The sequence below is a fragment of the Toxorhynchites rutilus genome, chromosome 1, assembly GCF_029784135.1.
Source record: "Toxorhynchites rutilus septentrionalis strain SRP chromosome 1, ASM2978413v1, whole genome shotgun sequence".
In the NCBI taxonomy this organism is placed as follows: Eukaryota; Metazoa; Arthropoda; class Insecta; order Diptera; family Culicidae; genus Toxorhynchites; species Toxorhynchites rutilus.
Genome location: NC_073744.1, coordinates 189591030 through 189607419, shown reverse-complemented (window position 1 = coordinate 189607419; position 16390 = coordinate 189591030). Strand labels below are relative to the sequence as shown.

Below are 16390 nucleotides of genomic sequence, written 5' to 3'. Positions count from 1 at the left end.
ACGCTTTTCTGCTGAAAATCGTACACAGCAACACCGGCCAAAAACATGAAAGGTGGGAAACGAAAAGTTGCATTCCGCGGAATCGAGACTCGTTCACGATTTTATGCAAAACCGGTTCGACGGTTGACACAGAGAGCATGAATGTGATTTACCAACGCTTCGCCACTCGAAATCGAATGGCTGCTAGCGGTGACAACAGCATTTATTTCCAATTTTTGGAAGAACCATGAAAAGGAAAGAATTTTTTTGAATGTCAATTTTGCACAAATTTTGGTGCATTTCGGACACTGGTCTGGTCTGACTGAGGTCGGCCCGAGAGGAAAAAGAAAAACATGAAAGATGTATAAAACTGTTTTTCATCTTTACCGAAGCCACAGTCAGCAAACAGTTCTAGCTTGAGTGCGATCAGTTAGGAGGTTTAGGAGTGTTTTTCGACTCTTTTCTAGACGATCTTTTCGGTTTATTAGGGAGAACATGGAGAAATTCAAAAACGACAAAAAACTTCTGGTGAGAACCTTTTTTTCGGATCTACATTTGCATTGCATACGAGATTATTTTGCATTTCAGATGTTAGTTCTTTTCCCGCTGTTCTTTACCCTTTGTGCCGCCACAGGAGGCTCTGTCTCGTACCAATATTTGACGCAGGATGGCGTTGGTAGTTTTTCCTACACCCTCTCACACACAGCCCATGGTGGGAAGCCGGACACGCTGAAACCCGTCCCACCACCAATGCACGTCCCAATTTTCAAACAAGGTGCCAAAGGACAAACGATAATTTCCAAACCTCTCCGGCTTTCGGCTTACACTAATCAGGAGGATTTTGTCCCGCTGGTCGTCGATGCAGACGACGACGACAGCATCCAACCAACGACAGTGTTTCCAACAATAGGACCTCCAGCTGAACCCCCTGTCGAAACACCTGTTGACATCCCAGTTGCGGCTCCAGAAATGGAAGGTGACGATATGGCTGGTAAGCTTGCGGCCCATCTTGAGTTCAAACGATATTTCCCTGCCTATGAACACCGCTATATGCCCTCCAAAATTGTTTCCGGTGGGACCTCATCCTCCTCCCCATCTTCATCACCAGACACCGCTGGAAAGTCGCAACATGCCAAAGCCACTTATGCCGGCATCGACGTGAAGCAGGTTCCCGGTTCGAAGAAGAGCAACGGAAACTCGAAGGCTAAGAAAACGAAAGCTGTGCACACAAAGCCCAAGAAGTCTTCTTCCTCCTCCACCACCGAAAGGTCCAAAAAACCACCGACTGGCGTCAGACCAGGATCTTTACCCAGAAACGTCTCCCCGGTATTCCCGGCAATCCAACCGTCAGTGTTTCAACTGTTCCAACCCATGCGCTATGCACCAGCAGCACCAGCAGCCCTCCATCACAACTGGTACCAACCGCGGTACGTCCAACCGATGGTTCATCCTGTCAGCCCTTGGCATGGACCGGTGCACATGCCGATGCTCGTTAGCGGTGTTCCAACTTATATCCCGCAGCTACAGTTCGACCAATCGGAGGCAAAAGAAGGCGGAAGCGAAGGACAGCAGCCGCAAGCCGAGTGGTACCATCGTGATCCGTAGGATTTCTTCGTTTGCAGGAGGAATTCAGGAGAATCCTAGTCAATTGCCATATATTGTTCTGTTGTAAATATTGTTTTTGTTGCGTTTTAGATGTTTTTAATGTTGTCGAAGAGAGTTTTTCAAATATTTAATGTTTAAGTGTTGACAGTTAGCGCTCTGTTCACAATAAAGTTTTATATATTACTTACTGTACCTTCGTGCTTTCCTTCGAATTTCAGTAATCATGTCTGCAGCCAATAATATGCACTATCTCCAGATACGTTATCGTTTCGGTGAATCACTTAAAATTTCGATTCTGCTTTTGCAGAACAGATAACTTCATATTTTACCATGCCTCCGCAATTACAGACTTGAGCTCCTCAACGGGAGCATACTGTTTTCCCTCGACGGGAATTATTCGAACTGGGATACCGGTCAACCAATCCAGAGTGGCCCTCGCGTAATGCCACAAAACTAGGTCCGTCCAGAACACAACATAAAGCCTGTCCACGTTAAATTTCGGACACTTTTCTTTCAGTGTAACTTATAAACTTATGAAATATTTCACTAATCAATGAAATATTTCACTTACATGACAGCTGAAACTCTCCTCTTTATTTCGATGTCCAACATGTTTACATTCTTCTTCAGTTTGGTAAAATGGCGTCGAATCAAGTGTAAGTACGCAAACGCACTTTGCGCGAACAGCAGCAAAATCCAACACTGTCAGTACGCGATCTCGCCAAAAAGCTAAAACTGCCGAAAAGTACCGTGTTTAGTGTGTGCAAATCGTTTATCCCAACCTTTCAGTTAGAAATGTGGCTCGAAAGGTTGGAAAATCAAAATCATATGTACAAAAAGTGAAGCAGAGGCATGGACTGAAGGCGTACAAAGTGAAAAAGGTGCCCAATCGTGATGATAAGCAAAATTTCACTGCAAAAAGCCGTGCTAAAGTGCTCTACACCCAGTTTTTGCAAAAATGTTCATGCACCATAATGGACGATGAAACTTATGTTCTCGAAGACTTCAAACAGCTTCCGGGTATCGCTTTTTATACTGCAATGCGAAGGAATGCCGTAGCCGAGTGTTTCCGGACCAAGAAGCAGTCTAAATCCCCCAATAAGTACTTGGTTTGACAGGCCATATGCAGTTGTGGCCGAAAATCGAAATCTTTCGTCTCTACCGGCACTATCAACAAAGATGTCTACGAGAAGGAATGTCTCCGGAAGCGGTTGCTACCATTCATAAGAAGCTACGACTCTTCAACGTTGTTTTGGCCAGATTTGGCCTCTTGTCACTATGCAAAATCCATCCTGGAATGGTATAATGCACATGAGGTCAAATATATGCCAAAAACAGCAATTCCATTGAACTATCCAGAACTTCGCTCAGTGGAAAAGTACTGGGCTCTGATTAAGCAAAAACTATTCGAAACTAAGAAGAAAGCGAATGGCATTGATGATGAGATGGAAAAGCGCCGCCGCCAGCATATCTAAGGATACTGTACGGATCCTAATGGCAGATGTTCCCAAGAAAGTTCGTGAATTTTACAGACAACGTAATTAACATAACAAGGAAGTAAGCTCTCCTTGTTTTAGATATAAGTCTATTTTACTGAAATAAACAATCGGTTTTGTTGTATTACGTGAATTTTTGTTTTGCTGGCATCATCTTGGTGCATTTTTACGAAAACAACCATTTTTGTCAAAAAAAAAAGGTCTTCGTGTAGCTACCTCCGATTTCGGATGCTGCCCAAGCATCCGGAAAATGCGTTCTCGAGGAAAAGTATGCGTTCCCCGACCTTCATTGTTAACAAACGAAAACACACTTAGCACGAACAACGCCCACCAATAGAAAAACAAAACCACACACTGTCTGTCTCTCTCTAGCTCGTGTGGTTGAAAGCATGACTAGAAATTTTGACTCTCCCGTTACCGTCTAATGTGTCATCAGGTGGACTATACATTCTGTCAAACAAATACTGGAAATTGACCAATAAAATGCAAAATGTTTAGAAAGAGACAAAAGTTGGCCGGAGATTCATTAATTCATTCATCCTTCACGCTCTCCGAACAAAACAGATGCCCCATTGAGTTTTTTGAAAACCGAAAAATCACCCATAGGGGTTTTCAAAAACAAAATTGATGCTAAATGTCTTACAACCGCATGGAACGTCGAGATTTACATAATCAAAAAAAAGCGGTGCGAGGAATAATACATTCACTTGCGGAGACACTATCATGGGCAACACCGACACAGCTTTTGTTATAACCAGAAATTGCAGCGCGTGTGTTTCAATACAAAATGAAGTCCAATTGGATTTGTTCCCCCATATTACTGGATGTATTCGGTTGACTGGAAGGAGCGACTTTGAGTTTGGTCATTTTTAGTTTTTCGTTTTTTACTCACCCGTATTCTGGAATGCGATCGAGTCAGAATTACCCGAACGGATCGCAATTTTGCATTCTGTAATCTGTTCGGCTCAAGTGTGGGCAGTGGACAGTGTTTGCCGAATGAACGTTTCACTGAATAACTCACCTTCGTTTGTTCAAATATAATCTTGCAGAAGTCATTTCCTCTAGATGCATTCGTTCATTGTTATATGCTACGAATAATGACACAACGAGAACACGAGAGCACTACTTTGGTTAGTACTTGACGAACCGGCTAACATGTGAACCAAAAAGCCATGATTTTCTTTGCCTCTCATTTACTACATATCCTTTCGGTAATTATATTATAGCCATAAGTAAACATTTCATAAATAGAAACCATAATTCATACTTAGTTTCACAGCATGGAATATAGACACAAGAAATTTAATCGATCTCGAACCTCAATTCATTGAGATTCTCCATAAAGGGTGTGTCACATCAAATTGCATCACGGAAAAAACGCTGTAGAAATTCGCCCAGTAGACCGATCCTTTTGAAAATTTTAGACAGTAAAATAAAAACTATTGGCACGAAGGTGATCCCGTTGGCTTCGTACCCCAACACGTCCTTTGAATAGTGGCACGAAGCGAGATCCGGCCAGAAGATGGTCGGGCCCTCGTGCTGCTTCAATAGTGGTAGTAAGCGCTTCTGTCCCGTGGCGCTTGTGCTCCCGTGGCCGAGTGGTTAGCGTCATAACTAATATGCCGGGTGTTCGGGTTCGATTCCCTTTCTGGTCGGGGGAATTTTTCGTCAAAGAAATTTCCTCCGACTTGCACTGTGATCACGCGTATTCTAGAGCTTGCCACTCAGAATGCATTCAAGGCGTGTTATTTGGCATAGAAATCTCAACTAAGTACTAATAAAAAAGACGCAAGTAATACTACGTTGAGACGGCGAAGTTCCTCTAGGAACGTTAGTGCCATTGAAGAAGAAGAAGAAGCGCTTCTGTAGGCACTCCTTAAGGTAAACCTGCCCGTTTACCGTGCCGGTTATCACGAAGGGGGCGCTCCGCTTTCCGCAAGAGCAAATCGCTTGCCACACCATGTACTTTTTGGCAAACTTGGATAGTTTCTGCTTGCGAATCTCCTCCGGAACGCTGAATTTGTCCTCTGCGGAGAAGAACAACAGGCCCGGCAGCTGACGAAAGTCCGCTTTGACGTAGGTTTCGTCGTCCATTACCAGGCAATGCGGCTTCGTCAGCATTTCGGTGTACAGCTTCTGGGCTCACGTCTTCCCCACCATGTTTTGCCTTTCGTCGCGGTTAGGAGCCTTCTGAACCTTGTATGTACGCAGGCCCTCCCGCTGCTTGGTCCGCTGGACGAATGAACTTGACAAATTTAGCTTATTGGCGACATCCCGGACCGAACTTCTCGGATCACGTCTAAACTGCTTAACTGCGCGCTTGTGATCTTTTTCACTGACGGAGCATTTATTTTTGCCGTTCTTCACCTTTCGGTCGATGGTTATGTTCTCGAAGTACCGTTTTAGTACTCTGCTGACCGTGGATTGGACGATTCCCAGCATCTTACCGATGTCCCGATGTGACAACTCCGGATTCTCGAAATGAGTGCACAGGATTAATTCACGACGCTCTTTTTCGTTCGACGACATTTTTCCAAATTTACGAAAAATTAACAGTAAAGCATGGCCAACGTGATCTATACACTCTTATCTGATTTTAAAGCGAAAGCTGAAGATATAATTCCTAAAAATTAAATTTCTACAGCGTTTTTTCCGTGATGCAATTTGATGTGACACACCCTTTACTATATAAAGATGGCCTGAGAAATGGATAAAACAGCATATAATCCTAAGCTAATGCTAAAAAACGCAGAAATGACTTACGGAAAATGTTCCAGAATTCTAAGAGAAAGAAGTTTGGCCGCCTAGCAGCCCGATATCAATCCCTTGGATTATTTTGTGTTTGGCGTCGTTGAACGGGACCCTTATAGAACCCATCACACAACAATCGGATCGCTGAAGTCAAAAATCATGAAGATAATGACGTCACTAGAACGCGACATGGTAAAACGAGATTGCAGCAGTTTCTGGAAGCGTCTTACAACGATCAGCGACTATGAAGGCGACTTTTTCGATAGAAATCCTTCGAAAATGATTTATTAGGAAGAAAATGAAATAAAGTAAAGTAAATCTCAGATAGCAGTGAAACGTTGTGGGTGTAAAGACATGGGTCATTTAAGCAACTTTGCATACTTGAAATATTCGAAAAATAATTAGACTACTTTTTGGGAAAAGACAAAATTTTTTCTTAATTTTTTACAAAAATTTATAACTTAAAAACTATGATACCTACAAAATTCTTGTCAATGGATGAAATGTAAATGTAAATGTTATTTGAAAAAAAATTTCGTTGGCAAAAAAAAATATTTTAAATATTTTTTTTAAATTCCCAAAAAAAAAATATATATATATATATATGAATAGCACTTACAATTTACAACAAGTTGTCCATACATCGGAAGATGGATACTTTTACAAGGAAAAAGTTTTTCGAACAACAACTTTTTCATGTTTTCTTTGAAAAAAAAAGAACTTATCTAATTTTGTTAAAAGTCAAGATAGCAATATAGAGTATTCGACAAAGTTTTAGATCTTGTTGAAATATAAACTTTTGTCGAAGACATCAACTTTCTATCTTTTATAGATTTTGGAATATAAGTCATTTTTGTATGAAGACTCCTGAAAAAATAATGTTTTGCTCGTAACATTTTTGTGTGTAAATTCTCACGTTTGACATGTTCTTGACATGTTTCTAAATAGAGAAAAGTTAGCAGAGCATGTAAATTGCGATAATCTATATATATATATATATATATATATATATATATATATATATATATATATATATATATATATATATATATATATATATATATATATATATATATATATATATATATATATATAAAAATGGAGTGATGTCTGTCTGTCTGTCTGATTCTTATAGACTCGGAAACTACTGAACCGATCGACATGAAAATTGGTATGTAGGGGTTTTTGGGGCCGGGGAAGGTTTTCGTGATATTTTGAGACCCCTCCCCCCTCTCTAAGGGGGGGCTGCCATACAAATGAAACACAATTTTTTGCATTACTCGGAAATTAATCAATCAAACGAAACCAAAGTTGGCATGTGAAAGTTTTAGGGTGCAATAAATGTTTCTATGATGGTTAGACAGTCCTTCCCCCACTCAAAGGGGGGGCTGCCATACAAATGAAACACAAATTTCTGCATTACTCGAGAATTAATCAAGCAAATGAAACCAAATTTGGCATGTGGAGGTTTTAGGATGCAATAAATGTTTCTATGGTGTTAAGATACTCCTTCCCCCTCTCTTAGAGGGGGCTGCCGTACAAATGAAACACAAATTTTTGCATTACCCGAGAATTAATCAAGCAAATTAAACCAAATTAGGCATATGGAAACTTTAGGGTGCATTGAATGTTTCTATGGTGGTTAGATACCCCTCCCCCCTCTCTTAGGGGTGGCTGCCATACAAATAAAACACAAATTTCTGCATTACTCGAGAATTAATCAAGTAAATGGGCGGGACGAAGTTTGCCGGGTTAGCTAGTTTATACATAAACATGTTACGAATTAAACATTAATACTATTTTTTGAAGGAAAAAAAATGAAAAAGTTGTTGTTCGAACAACTCTTTTCATGTAAATGTGTCCATCGTCCGATGAATGGCTCATTATATCTATTTTTTTTCAGAATTTTAGAACCATATGTTTACGAGAAAAATGAATTTAAATTTCCAAAATATTTTTTTTCAATTAAATTTTTTTCCAAAAAAATCTTTGATAATTTTTAATGAAAACCTAAGTTATTTCCTACATTTCATTCTCTGACCAACTTTTTGTAGATCTTATAGATTTTATGTTAAGATTTTCCGAAGAAAAGTTGGAAAAACTCAAAATTTAAAATAAAATCTACAAAAAATTCTATCAGACCTATAAAATTGTAGTCAGAGAATGGAATGTAGGAAATTATTTTGATTTTCATTAAAAATTATCAAAGAATTTTTTGGACAACAAAAAAACATGGTATGTTTGTTCGAAAACAATTGAGAATTATTGAAAAACCCATTTTGACGTAGCAGCCATTTGTACGCAATAATGACGTTGCTCAAAACAGATGGCAGTTTGTTTGAAAAAGGTGAAAGTAACCCATTTTTTCATCAATACCTGCTGTTTTTGGTACATTAAATAGACTCACAAAAGAATTCAGAACTTTAAGAGTCGACTTCCGCACGCTACGGAGATATGGCTGAAATAACTTCCAAGGTCATATACAGGAGAGATCCTAAACTTCATAATATGGATGTCTGATTTAGTAATTTCCACTAGCTGATTCACAGTTACTACGGGTGTTCATATATTCACTGAGGTAACACGTACATATTCCAGATTGTATTGGTGTATCAAACTAACTAATTAGAGTGACTAACTAATTAGAGTGCATTCTAACACTTCACTAAGCACCGGCTTGATATCGCGCGCGCTTACTTCCAGCCCAGGCTAATTTTTCAAAGCTGCTATCTGGTTTTTCGAGCTGCTATCTGCACTTATTTCAGGCCTGGTAAATAGGATTACTTCTCATGTATTCATCTAATCGATTCTCACATTCATCTTATTCGACAATTCCCAGAACCAAGAATTGATTTCAGATCTTCGCTCACGTCCAATTTTTATATAAATTGTTCACAGTCATGATTATTCCGCTTAAAACAAGAAAAATGCCACTTGGCAACACTGAGAGTGTTGGTGGTTACGTCAACCATGCATATTTGGGCACTATAGTTCTTCAGAGTAATGAAATTTGTTTATTTTGACGTGGGACTACGTCTAACCGGAATATATGGAGGGTAAAATGAAAACCTAAACACAGAACATGCAGGAAAAATGAAAGATTTCGAATGCTTATAGCTCGAACATTTCGTACTGGATAGGAGAGATGTTTGCATCACTTGATAGGGAATATTTCTACGCATGTTGTTTTTCACTAGATAAACAATTGAATAACTGTAAAATATTAGGCGTTATCTAAACGCCCTAACTGCATCGTTTTGATTGGCCCGATTTACGGTTTCCCTAACACAGCCATCAAAACCAAGCAGCCTTGGGGAAATCGGCATTGCAAATACATGAAAGTAGGGGGACTTTTGTTCTCATCGAAAAATGTTCCCTAACACAGACTTTAAAACCAAGCAGCGAAATCGGCATTGCAAGCACACGAAAGAGCCTAGAGGCGAGTGAACTGAAAAGTTTAAACCCTCTTAAAGCCAAAAAGAAGAAAAAGAACACACGAAAGTAGGGGGAGCTTTTGTTCCCACCGAAATGTGTTCCCTAATAGAGATTTCTAAACCAAGGTGCCTGGAGAAATCGGTATTTCAAATTCATGCAAGTCGGGGGTATTTTTGTTCCGACTGGAATGTGTTTCCCTAACACAGACTTCAAATCCATTAAGCGTGGGGAAATCGGCATTGCGAATTCATACAAATCGGGGGTATTTTTGTTCCGATTGAAATGTGTTTCCCTAACACAGACTTCAAAACCGAGGTTTCTGGGGAAATCGGCTCTGCAAATAAATGCAAACTGCGAGTACTTTTGTCCTCGCTTGCCTTTGTGCAGAGTGGAATATGTCTGTCCTAACATGATCTTCTAAACTTAGGAACCTGGGAAAATCGTGCAGCCACTAGAAGCGAATGAACTTCCCAGTTTCAAGCAAATTCGAGATTCGAGAAGTATGTACACTTTTGGGATATAAACTTCAGAGGGAAATGTAAAATAAAATAATCGTTTGATAATTTTTTTTTTGTCTTTATTGGAAAGATTTTCAGCCTTAGGCTGGTTCATCAAACGTTTGATAATTCTTCCGTACATATATTTTGTTCTAGTCATCATACCAAACGTAAAAGGTCCGTCATTAAATTTACTTGTAACGAAGAACAATCAATCACAATAAATGAATTGACTTTACACGGCATTTGTTCATTTTTTTCACTCACAGAGCAAATATATTGAACTCAATTGAATTTGGAAACTGTTTCATTCAATCAAGAATTTAATCAATACAAACGAATGATTGCTCAGCTAAGGTAGTTCCACGTGAACCTTGCGGTTATATCATAGATATAACCCACTAATTTTTTAATGTTCATGTCAACATGCCACTTTATTCTGCACCGAGAGTGACGTGAGATAACGAAATTACTTACTGGTTGCATTTAGAAGGAGATTGATAATAACCTTTTTTTTTTTGTTTTAAATCACATCAGAATTTATAATTTGCAGCTAAGAATGATTGCTAACATACAAAAATTTGAAGTTTCGAAAATTCCGAAAAAATCGATGTTCCACAAATTTCGTCAAAAATAGTTTTACCATCTTGGGCCCATTTTTTAAATTTTCTACATGACTTCTATTTTATATGACAAAATTGAAAAAAATATTAAAAAATACATATTTTTTTATATCGCAAATTAAAATTTTATTTTGTAAATAAAAAAAAAGAGTACTAATGTTTCTTCTCAGTGTATATTTTTTCAAATTAAGCCAGCAATACTTTATAACTCTTTCCAACACACTATTTCGGTACGACTCATATTTTTTGAGATATAAATTATCAAAGATTTCTGTTACTCAAATCGATACGCCCTTTTCAAAAGTTACGCTTGAGTCAAAAAATGGACCATGATGATGTATTTGGAAAAGTTGTTGGAAATTATAAGCAAATTCACAAAATTTCATGAACATAGCGGTATAACACAACAAACATATTAAAAAGGTTTATTTACTATAAAAAAGACAATAAATTAGAAATATTTTTTTAAATATTTCGAGAATGGCTACATTTAGAAGGAGATTGATAATAACCTTTTTTCACACCAGGATTCATAATTTGTGGCTAAAAATGATTGTTAACATACAAAAATTCGAAGTTTCTAAAATTTCTAAAAATTCGATGTTCAAAGTACGTCAAAAATAGTTTTACCATCGGCCCATTTTTTAAATTTTCTGCATGACTTCTATTTTGTATGAAAAAATTAAAAAAAAAATTAAAAATATGTATTTTGGATATTGCAAATTTGATTTTTTTTTGTAAATAAAAAAGAGTACTAATTTTTTTTCTCAGTGTACATTTTTTTCATATTCAACCATCAATACTCTATAACTCTTTCTAAGACACTATTTCGGTACGACTCATAGTTTTTGAGATATAAATTATCAAAGATTTCTCTTACTAAAATCGATACGCCCTTTTCAAAAGTTACGCTTGAGCCAAAAAATTCCCAATTGCTGTGAAAAACTCATATTTCCTCTAACCCAAACGGAATACACACTTTCATTATTTAACACAAGTTCTTACTTGAAACTATCAAGATGCTGTATAAATTGTGTTACGTGAACCAACTTGTTGTAAGAATGACTAATATTTAGTAAAAAGTATTATTGTTGCAATTTACATAAATTACACTTGATATTCACTGAATTTTATGTCTATTTACTGATGAGAAAATGATGTCAAGTTTACTCACTTTACTAAATGCAAAGTTTTTTAATTGGTAAGCGTTTTGTATGAATAAAATAATGATAAGATTTTTAAGAAATTTGGCTATAGGGGTCGATTCTGGAAAAGAGGTCTCTTGTGCAAAATAGTTTGAGAATCCATGATCAGCAGCATTCCTTGCTGTTACAACGTTTCATCCTGACAAACAACAGCATTATTTATATGCTTTTGTCTGAATACAGTTGAACATGATATCAAAATTGCAAAAGCTTCCAAAACTTCCAAACTCTTAGAAATATCATGTCGATAGAAGAAAGATTAGATTAGGAGTTGGATTCTCCATTCATTCTCGACAGAGCAAAACGGGGAAACAGATTCAAAAAACGTCATCATTTTTGTAAGTTTATTACTGTTTTTTTTGGTGAAATTCACCGTGAGCTTTGAATAGTTCTATTGGCACAAAACAGCGCTTCAATCTTCGCATTAACCCATCTATTTTCCGTTTGTTTTTATCCGATCGCAAATGCTTTGATCCGTCATTCCCGGTCAGAATAATGCTTCCTTCCGTTCTGAAAAAGCTTTCATAATTATCGCGGAAGAAATAATTCGCAAGAGTTCACCGATAGTGCTCTGCACTTAACCTCTTCTGACTTTGAACTTCGCTTCAGCTCCATATTTCATTGAGCCCCAAACCCAAAAGAGCTTTAACTGAAATTTCTTCTTCTTGGTCGATTGTTTATTATCAAATGGCGCATTGTGCATTGCGTTCGAAAGAACTGTAATCGAATTGGGAATTGAAATCAATTATCGACCGCCGCAAGAGGTGCTGTTGCGGTGGATTGGAGTGTGCGATTTGGGTCAAATTGATCACACACGGAATGTTATAATTTCTATTAAGTCACATGAGAAGTGGAATGTGGAGTACCCAAAAAAAAACACCGATGACACGCGGAATGTGTGTATGTCTCAATTATTTTGCATCTGGTGGTGATGGAACTCATCGGGCCAGAGTCGTGATAGGCGATTTGGATGCTGTATAAAACTGTTTTCCATCCACTCGGAAGGCACAGTTCGCCGTCAATTCTAGTCCGTGTTCAATCTGAGCTGAGAATTATCGTTACAAATAGGTTCGACAGAATGAAAGCGATGGTTTGTAATTCTTCTGGGCGGATAGTTGTGAGTATTTTTAGGTGGATTAACTTCGAAGAAAATTTTTATGATTTGTTTTATGTTGACATTCAAGACGATCGCGACCATGCTATCCCTGGTTTCGTCGATATCTGCTGTATTGGGTGACGCTGTATCCTATCAATACCACGCTCATAATGGCGTCGGTGGTTACTCGTTCAAATTTGCTCATCCTCAGAAGTATAGTGTTCCAGATTATCACCACCACATTCCGGAGGTTCGTGGAAGTGTTCCAGAGGATACCGTTGAAGTTAAACACGCTAAAGCTGTTCATGCGGCAGCTCATGCCAAGCATGAGGAATACACTTCAACACATCATCAAGCCCCATCATATGCTAGTTGGCAAGAGCCAACACACGTTCCAGTGCATCAACAACCTTCTGAGGAACCCAGTCCATCCGTTGAAGCCTGGCACGGATCCCAACACGTCCCTATGGCGCACACGACAAACCCACACGAGACACAACAATCCCAGGATGACCATGCCGAGTTTAGGAACGTAGCTGATGAGGATGGAATCAGCCAATCGTATGAATTTGGCGTATTTCATGGTTTCAAGCACGTACAAGAGGCTCAGGCAGTCCCGCAGCATACTAATAACGCTGAGACCCCTTCGCAAGAGGCTCACGAGCCGAGAAATATTCCGGAGGATACACCGGAAGACAACCAACCAAATTACCCCGAAAATTATCGATATCTCCTGATTCAGGAGCCCAACTATGACAACGTCCCAGCGATTCAGTCCTCACCAGCTCCCGGTCACGCCACCAACCACAACCAACACGCCCAGAACTATCACCAGTCCGGCGGGGAGCCTCACGATCATCACTCGACAGCGTTTGGAGTGTGGCACGTCCCGGCTAGCCATCCCATGGCTCCTGCAGAAACACCAGAGGTCCAGAAAGCCCGAGCTGCCCATCTTGCGGTTCACGCAGAGCATCAACAGTATCATCACAAGCAACACGGCCAGCGCCCGAAATCTCTTTATTACCTTCCCGAAAGCGGTGAGACTTCGAACGACCAACAACAGCACGCACAGGCGATCCATGGTGCTCATTCTGGTTATGGAGGTTGGCACGGGCAAAATAGTCAACGACAATCGATGAACATGCACAGCATGAGTCAAGAGAATGAACGCTTGGAGGCACAACATCGGGAAGTTGTCGACTACAACCCTTCGGTTCATGGAATTCAGGCCGGTGGTCATCAAGGGCATCAAGATGGGGGTTATTACAGCTACCAGTGGAGCCCTTATCAATAGGATATCTTATTTTTGTTGTACAGTTTGTAAATTCTAATATTGTTAACAGTGTTTGCTTTGATTGTTAGTATTGTTCGTTGATTATTTTTGTGTATATTCTGTAAATATTTAATTCATACAATAGCACTGATTTTTACTGCAGGATTTATTTATGTTTTGACCTTTTTTGTTGTTAGAGTTTAATTTAATATGAAACACTTTACACCAGAATAAAATGGATGGGAATGAAATGAAAAAAAAGTTTTTATAAAAGTCATTTCAATCGTTCAAATCATACGTAGAAACTAAATTCAATTGATTTAATCAAAGATGACGGTTGTCGTCCATCGGCTTTGAATCTTCGAATCCTCGAATCTCCGACTCTGAAAGACTCTGAATATCCGAGTCTCCGAGTCTCCGAATCCCAGAATCCCCAATTATCCCAATATGCCAATCTTCGACTCTCCGAATCTTCAAGTCTCCGTATCTCCGAATCTCTGAATCTTCAAATATCCCAACGTGCCAATCTTCGAATCTTCGAGTATTAGAGAATCCGAATCTCCGAATCTGCGAATCTTCGGGTCTTCAAGTCTCCGTATCTCTGAACCTCTAGGTCCCCTAATCACAAAATAATCCAATATGCCAATCTTCTAATCTTCAAGTCTCAGAGAATTCGAATCTGCAAGTCCGCGAATCTCCAAGTCTCCGTGTCTCTGAATCTCGGAATCTGTTAGTCTCCGAATCTTCGAATTTTCAAGTCTCAGAGAATCCGAATATCCGAATCTCAGAATTTCCAATTCTGCGAGTCTCCGAATCTTCGAATTTTCGAATATCAGAATCTCCAAACCTCCGAGACTTAGAGTTTCAGAATCTGCGAATCTACAAATCTCTGAATCGCCGAATCGAAGATCTGCAGATATCTGAATCTATGAATCTCAGAATCTCAGAATCTCCGCATCTTCGAATCTTCGAATCTCAAAAACGCAGATTCTCTGAATTTCCTAATCTCCGAATCTCCGAAACTTTTAATCTTCGAATCTTCGGATCTCAGAATCTCAGAATTTCCTAATCTCCGAGTCTCCTGTTCTACGAATTTCTGAATCTTTTAAAAATTTAAATTTCAGAATCTATGAATATTCGAATCTTCGGATCCCCGAATTTTCGAATCTCATAATCTCCGAAACTTAGAGTTTCAGAATCTGCGAATCTCCAAAACTCTGAATCACCGAATCGAAGATCTGCAGATATCTGCATCTATGAATCTACGGATCTCCGAATCTTCGAATCTCAAAAACGCCGATTCTCCGAATTTCCTAATCTCCGAATTTCCGAATCTCCGAAACTTTTAATCTCCGAATCTTCGGATCTCATAATCTCAGAATTTCCTAATCTCCGAATCTTCGGCTCTACAAATTTCTGAATCTTCGAAACTCTGAGTTTCAGAAAATTTAAATTTCAGAATCTTGAATATTCGAATCTTCGAATCTCCGAATTTTCGAATCTCTGAATCTTTGAAACTCCGAATTTCCAAATCATAAAATCTTCGAATAACTGAATCTCAGAATCTCAGAAACTCCGCATCTTCGAATATCCGAAACGCCGATTCTCCGAATTTTCTAATCTCCGACCCTTCAAATCTCAGAATCTACGAATTTCGTAATCTCCGATTCTACGAATTTCCGAATCTTCGAAACTCTGAATTTCCGAATCATTGAATTTCCGAATCTTCGAATCTTAGAATCTCCGAATCTTGGAATCTTCGAATCTCGGAATCCTTGAATCTCCGAATCTTCGAATCTCCGAATTATCGAATCTTTGAATCTTTAAATCTCCGTTCTTCGAATCTTCGAATTTTCGTATCTTCGAATACTCGAATTTTCGAATTTCCGAATCTTCAAATCCCCGTTCTTCGAAGCTCTGAGTCTATGAATTTCCGAATATCAGAATCTCCGAAACTCCAAATTTCCGAATTTTCGAATCTTCGAATCTTGTATCAAATTTCCGAATTTCCGGAACTCTGAATCTCAGAATCTCAGAATTTAATTATCTACGAAACTCCGATTCTACGAATTTCCGAAGCTCCAAAAGACCGAACTTCTGATTCTTAGAATCTTCAAATCTTCCAATCTTCGAATTTCCGAGTTTTCGATTCTTCGAATCTTCGAATCTTTGAATCTTCGAATCTCGAAATCTTTGAATCTCCGATTCTTCAAATATCCGAACCATTGAATTCGAATCTTCGAATCTTCGAATCTTCGAATCTTCGAATCTTCGAATCTTCGAATCTTCGAATCTTTGAATCTTCGAATCTCCGAAACGCTGATTCCCCGAATTTCCTCATCTCCGAATCTCCGTATTTGAAGTCTCCGAATATCCGAATCTTAGAATCTGCGAAACATTGATTCTCCGAATCTTCAAACCACCGAATCT

General features: G+C 38.8%; 2 protein-coding genes across 4 annotated transcripts; both read left to right on the top strand.

The window, feature by feature from the left end:
* Positions 1 to 382: 382 nt before the first annotated feature.
* LOC129763169 (uncharacterized) lies at positions 383 to 1690 on the top strand. Of its 3 annotated transcripts, none has more exons than XM_055761978.1 (2): positions 383 to 507; positions 568 to 1690. In XM_055761978.1, the coding sequence occupies exons 1-2, from the start codon at positions 475 to 477 to the stop codon at positions 1582 to 1584; spliced, it is 1050 nt and encodes a 349-aa protein (XP_055617953.1). In that variant the 5' UTR covers positions 383 to 474; the 3' UTR covers positions 1585 to 1690. The 3 variants fall into 3 exon arrangements, with proteins under 3 accessions (XP_055617953.1, XP_055617954.1, XP_055617955.1); XM_055761979.1 differs by having other exon boundaries at positions 389 to 970; positions 1088 to 1690; XM_055761980.1 differs by having other exon boundaries at positions 406 to 507; positions 614 to 1690.
* Positions 1691 to 12787: 11097 nt separating this feature from the next.
* LOC129761654 (histidine-rich glycoprotein-like) lies at positions 12788 to 13981 on the top strand. Its single transcript, XM_055759387.1, has one exon. It carries the CDS (start codon positions 12788 to 12790, stop codon positions 13979 to 13981), a length of 1194 nt encoding a protein of 397 aa, XP_055615362.1.
* The last annotated feature ends 2409 nt before the right edge of the window (positions 13982 to 16390 follow it).

Coding starts and splice junctions, on each gene's coding strand:
- LOC129763169 (XM_055761978.1), top strand. CDS start 475: ATGGAGAAATTCAAAAACGACAAAAAACTTCTG. Junction 508..567: donor AAAACGACAAAAAACTTCTG/GTGAGAACCTTT, acceptor TTTGCATTTCAG/ATGTTAGTTCTTTTCCCGCT.
- LOC129761654 (XM_055759387.1), top strand. CDS start 12,788: ATGCTATCCCTGGTTTCGTCGATATCTGCTGTATTGGGTGACGCTGTA.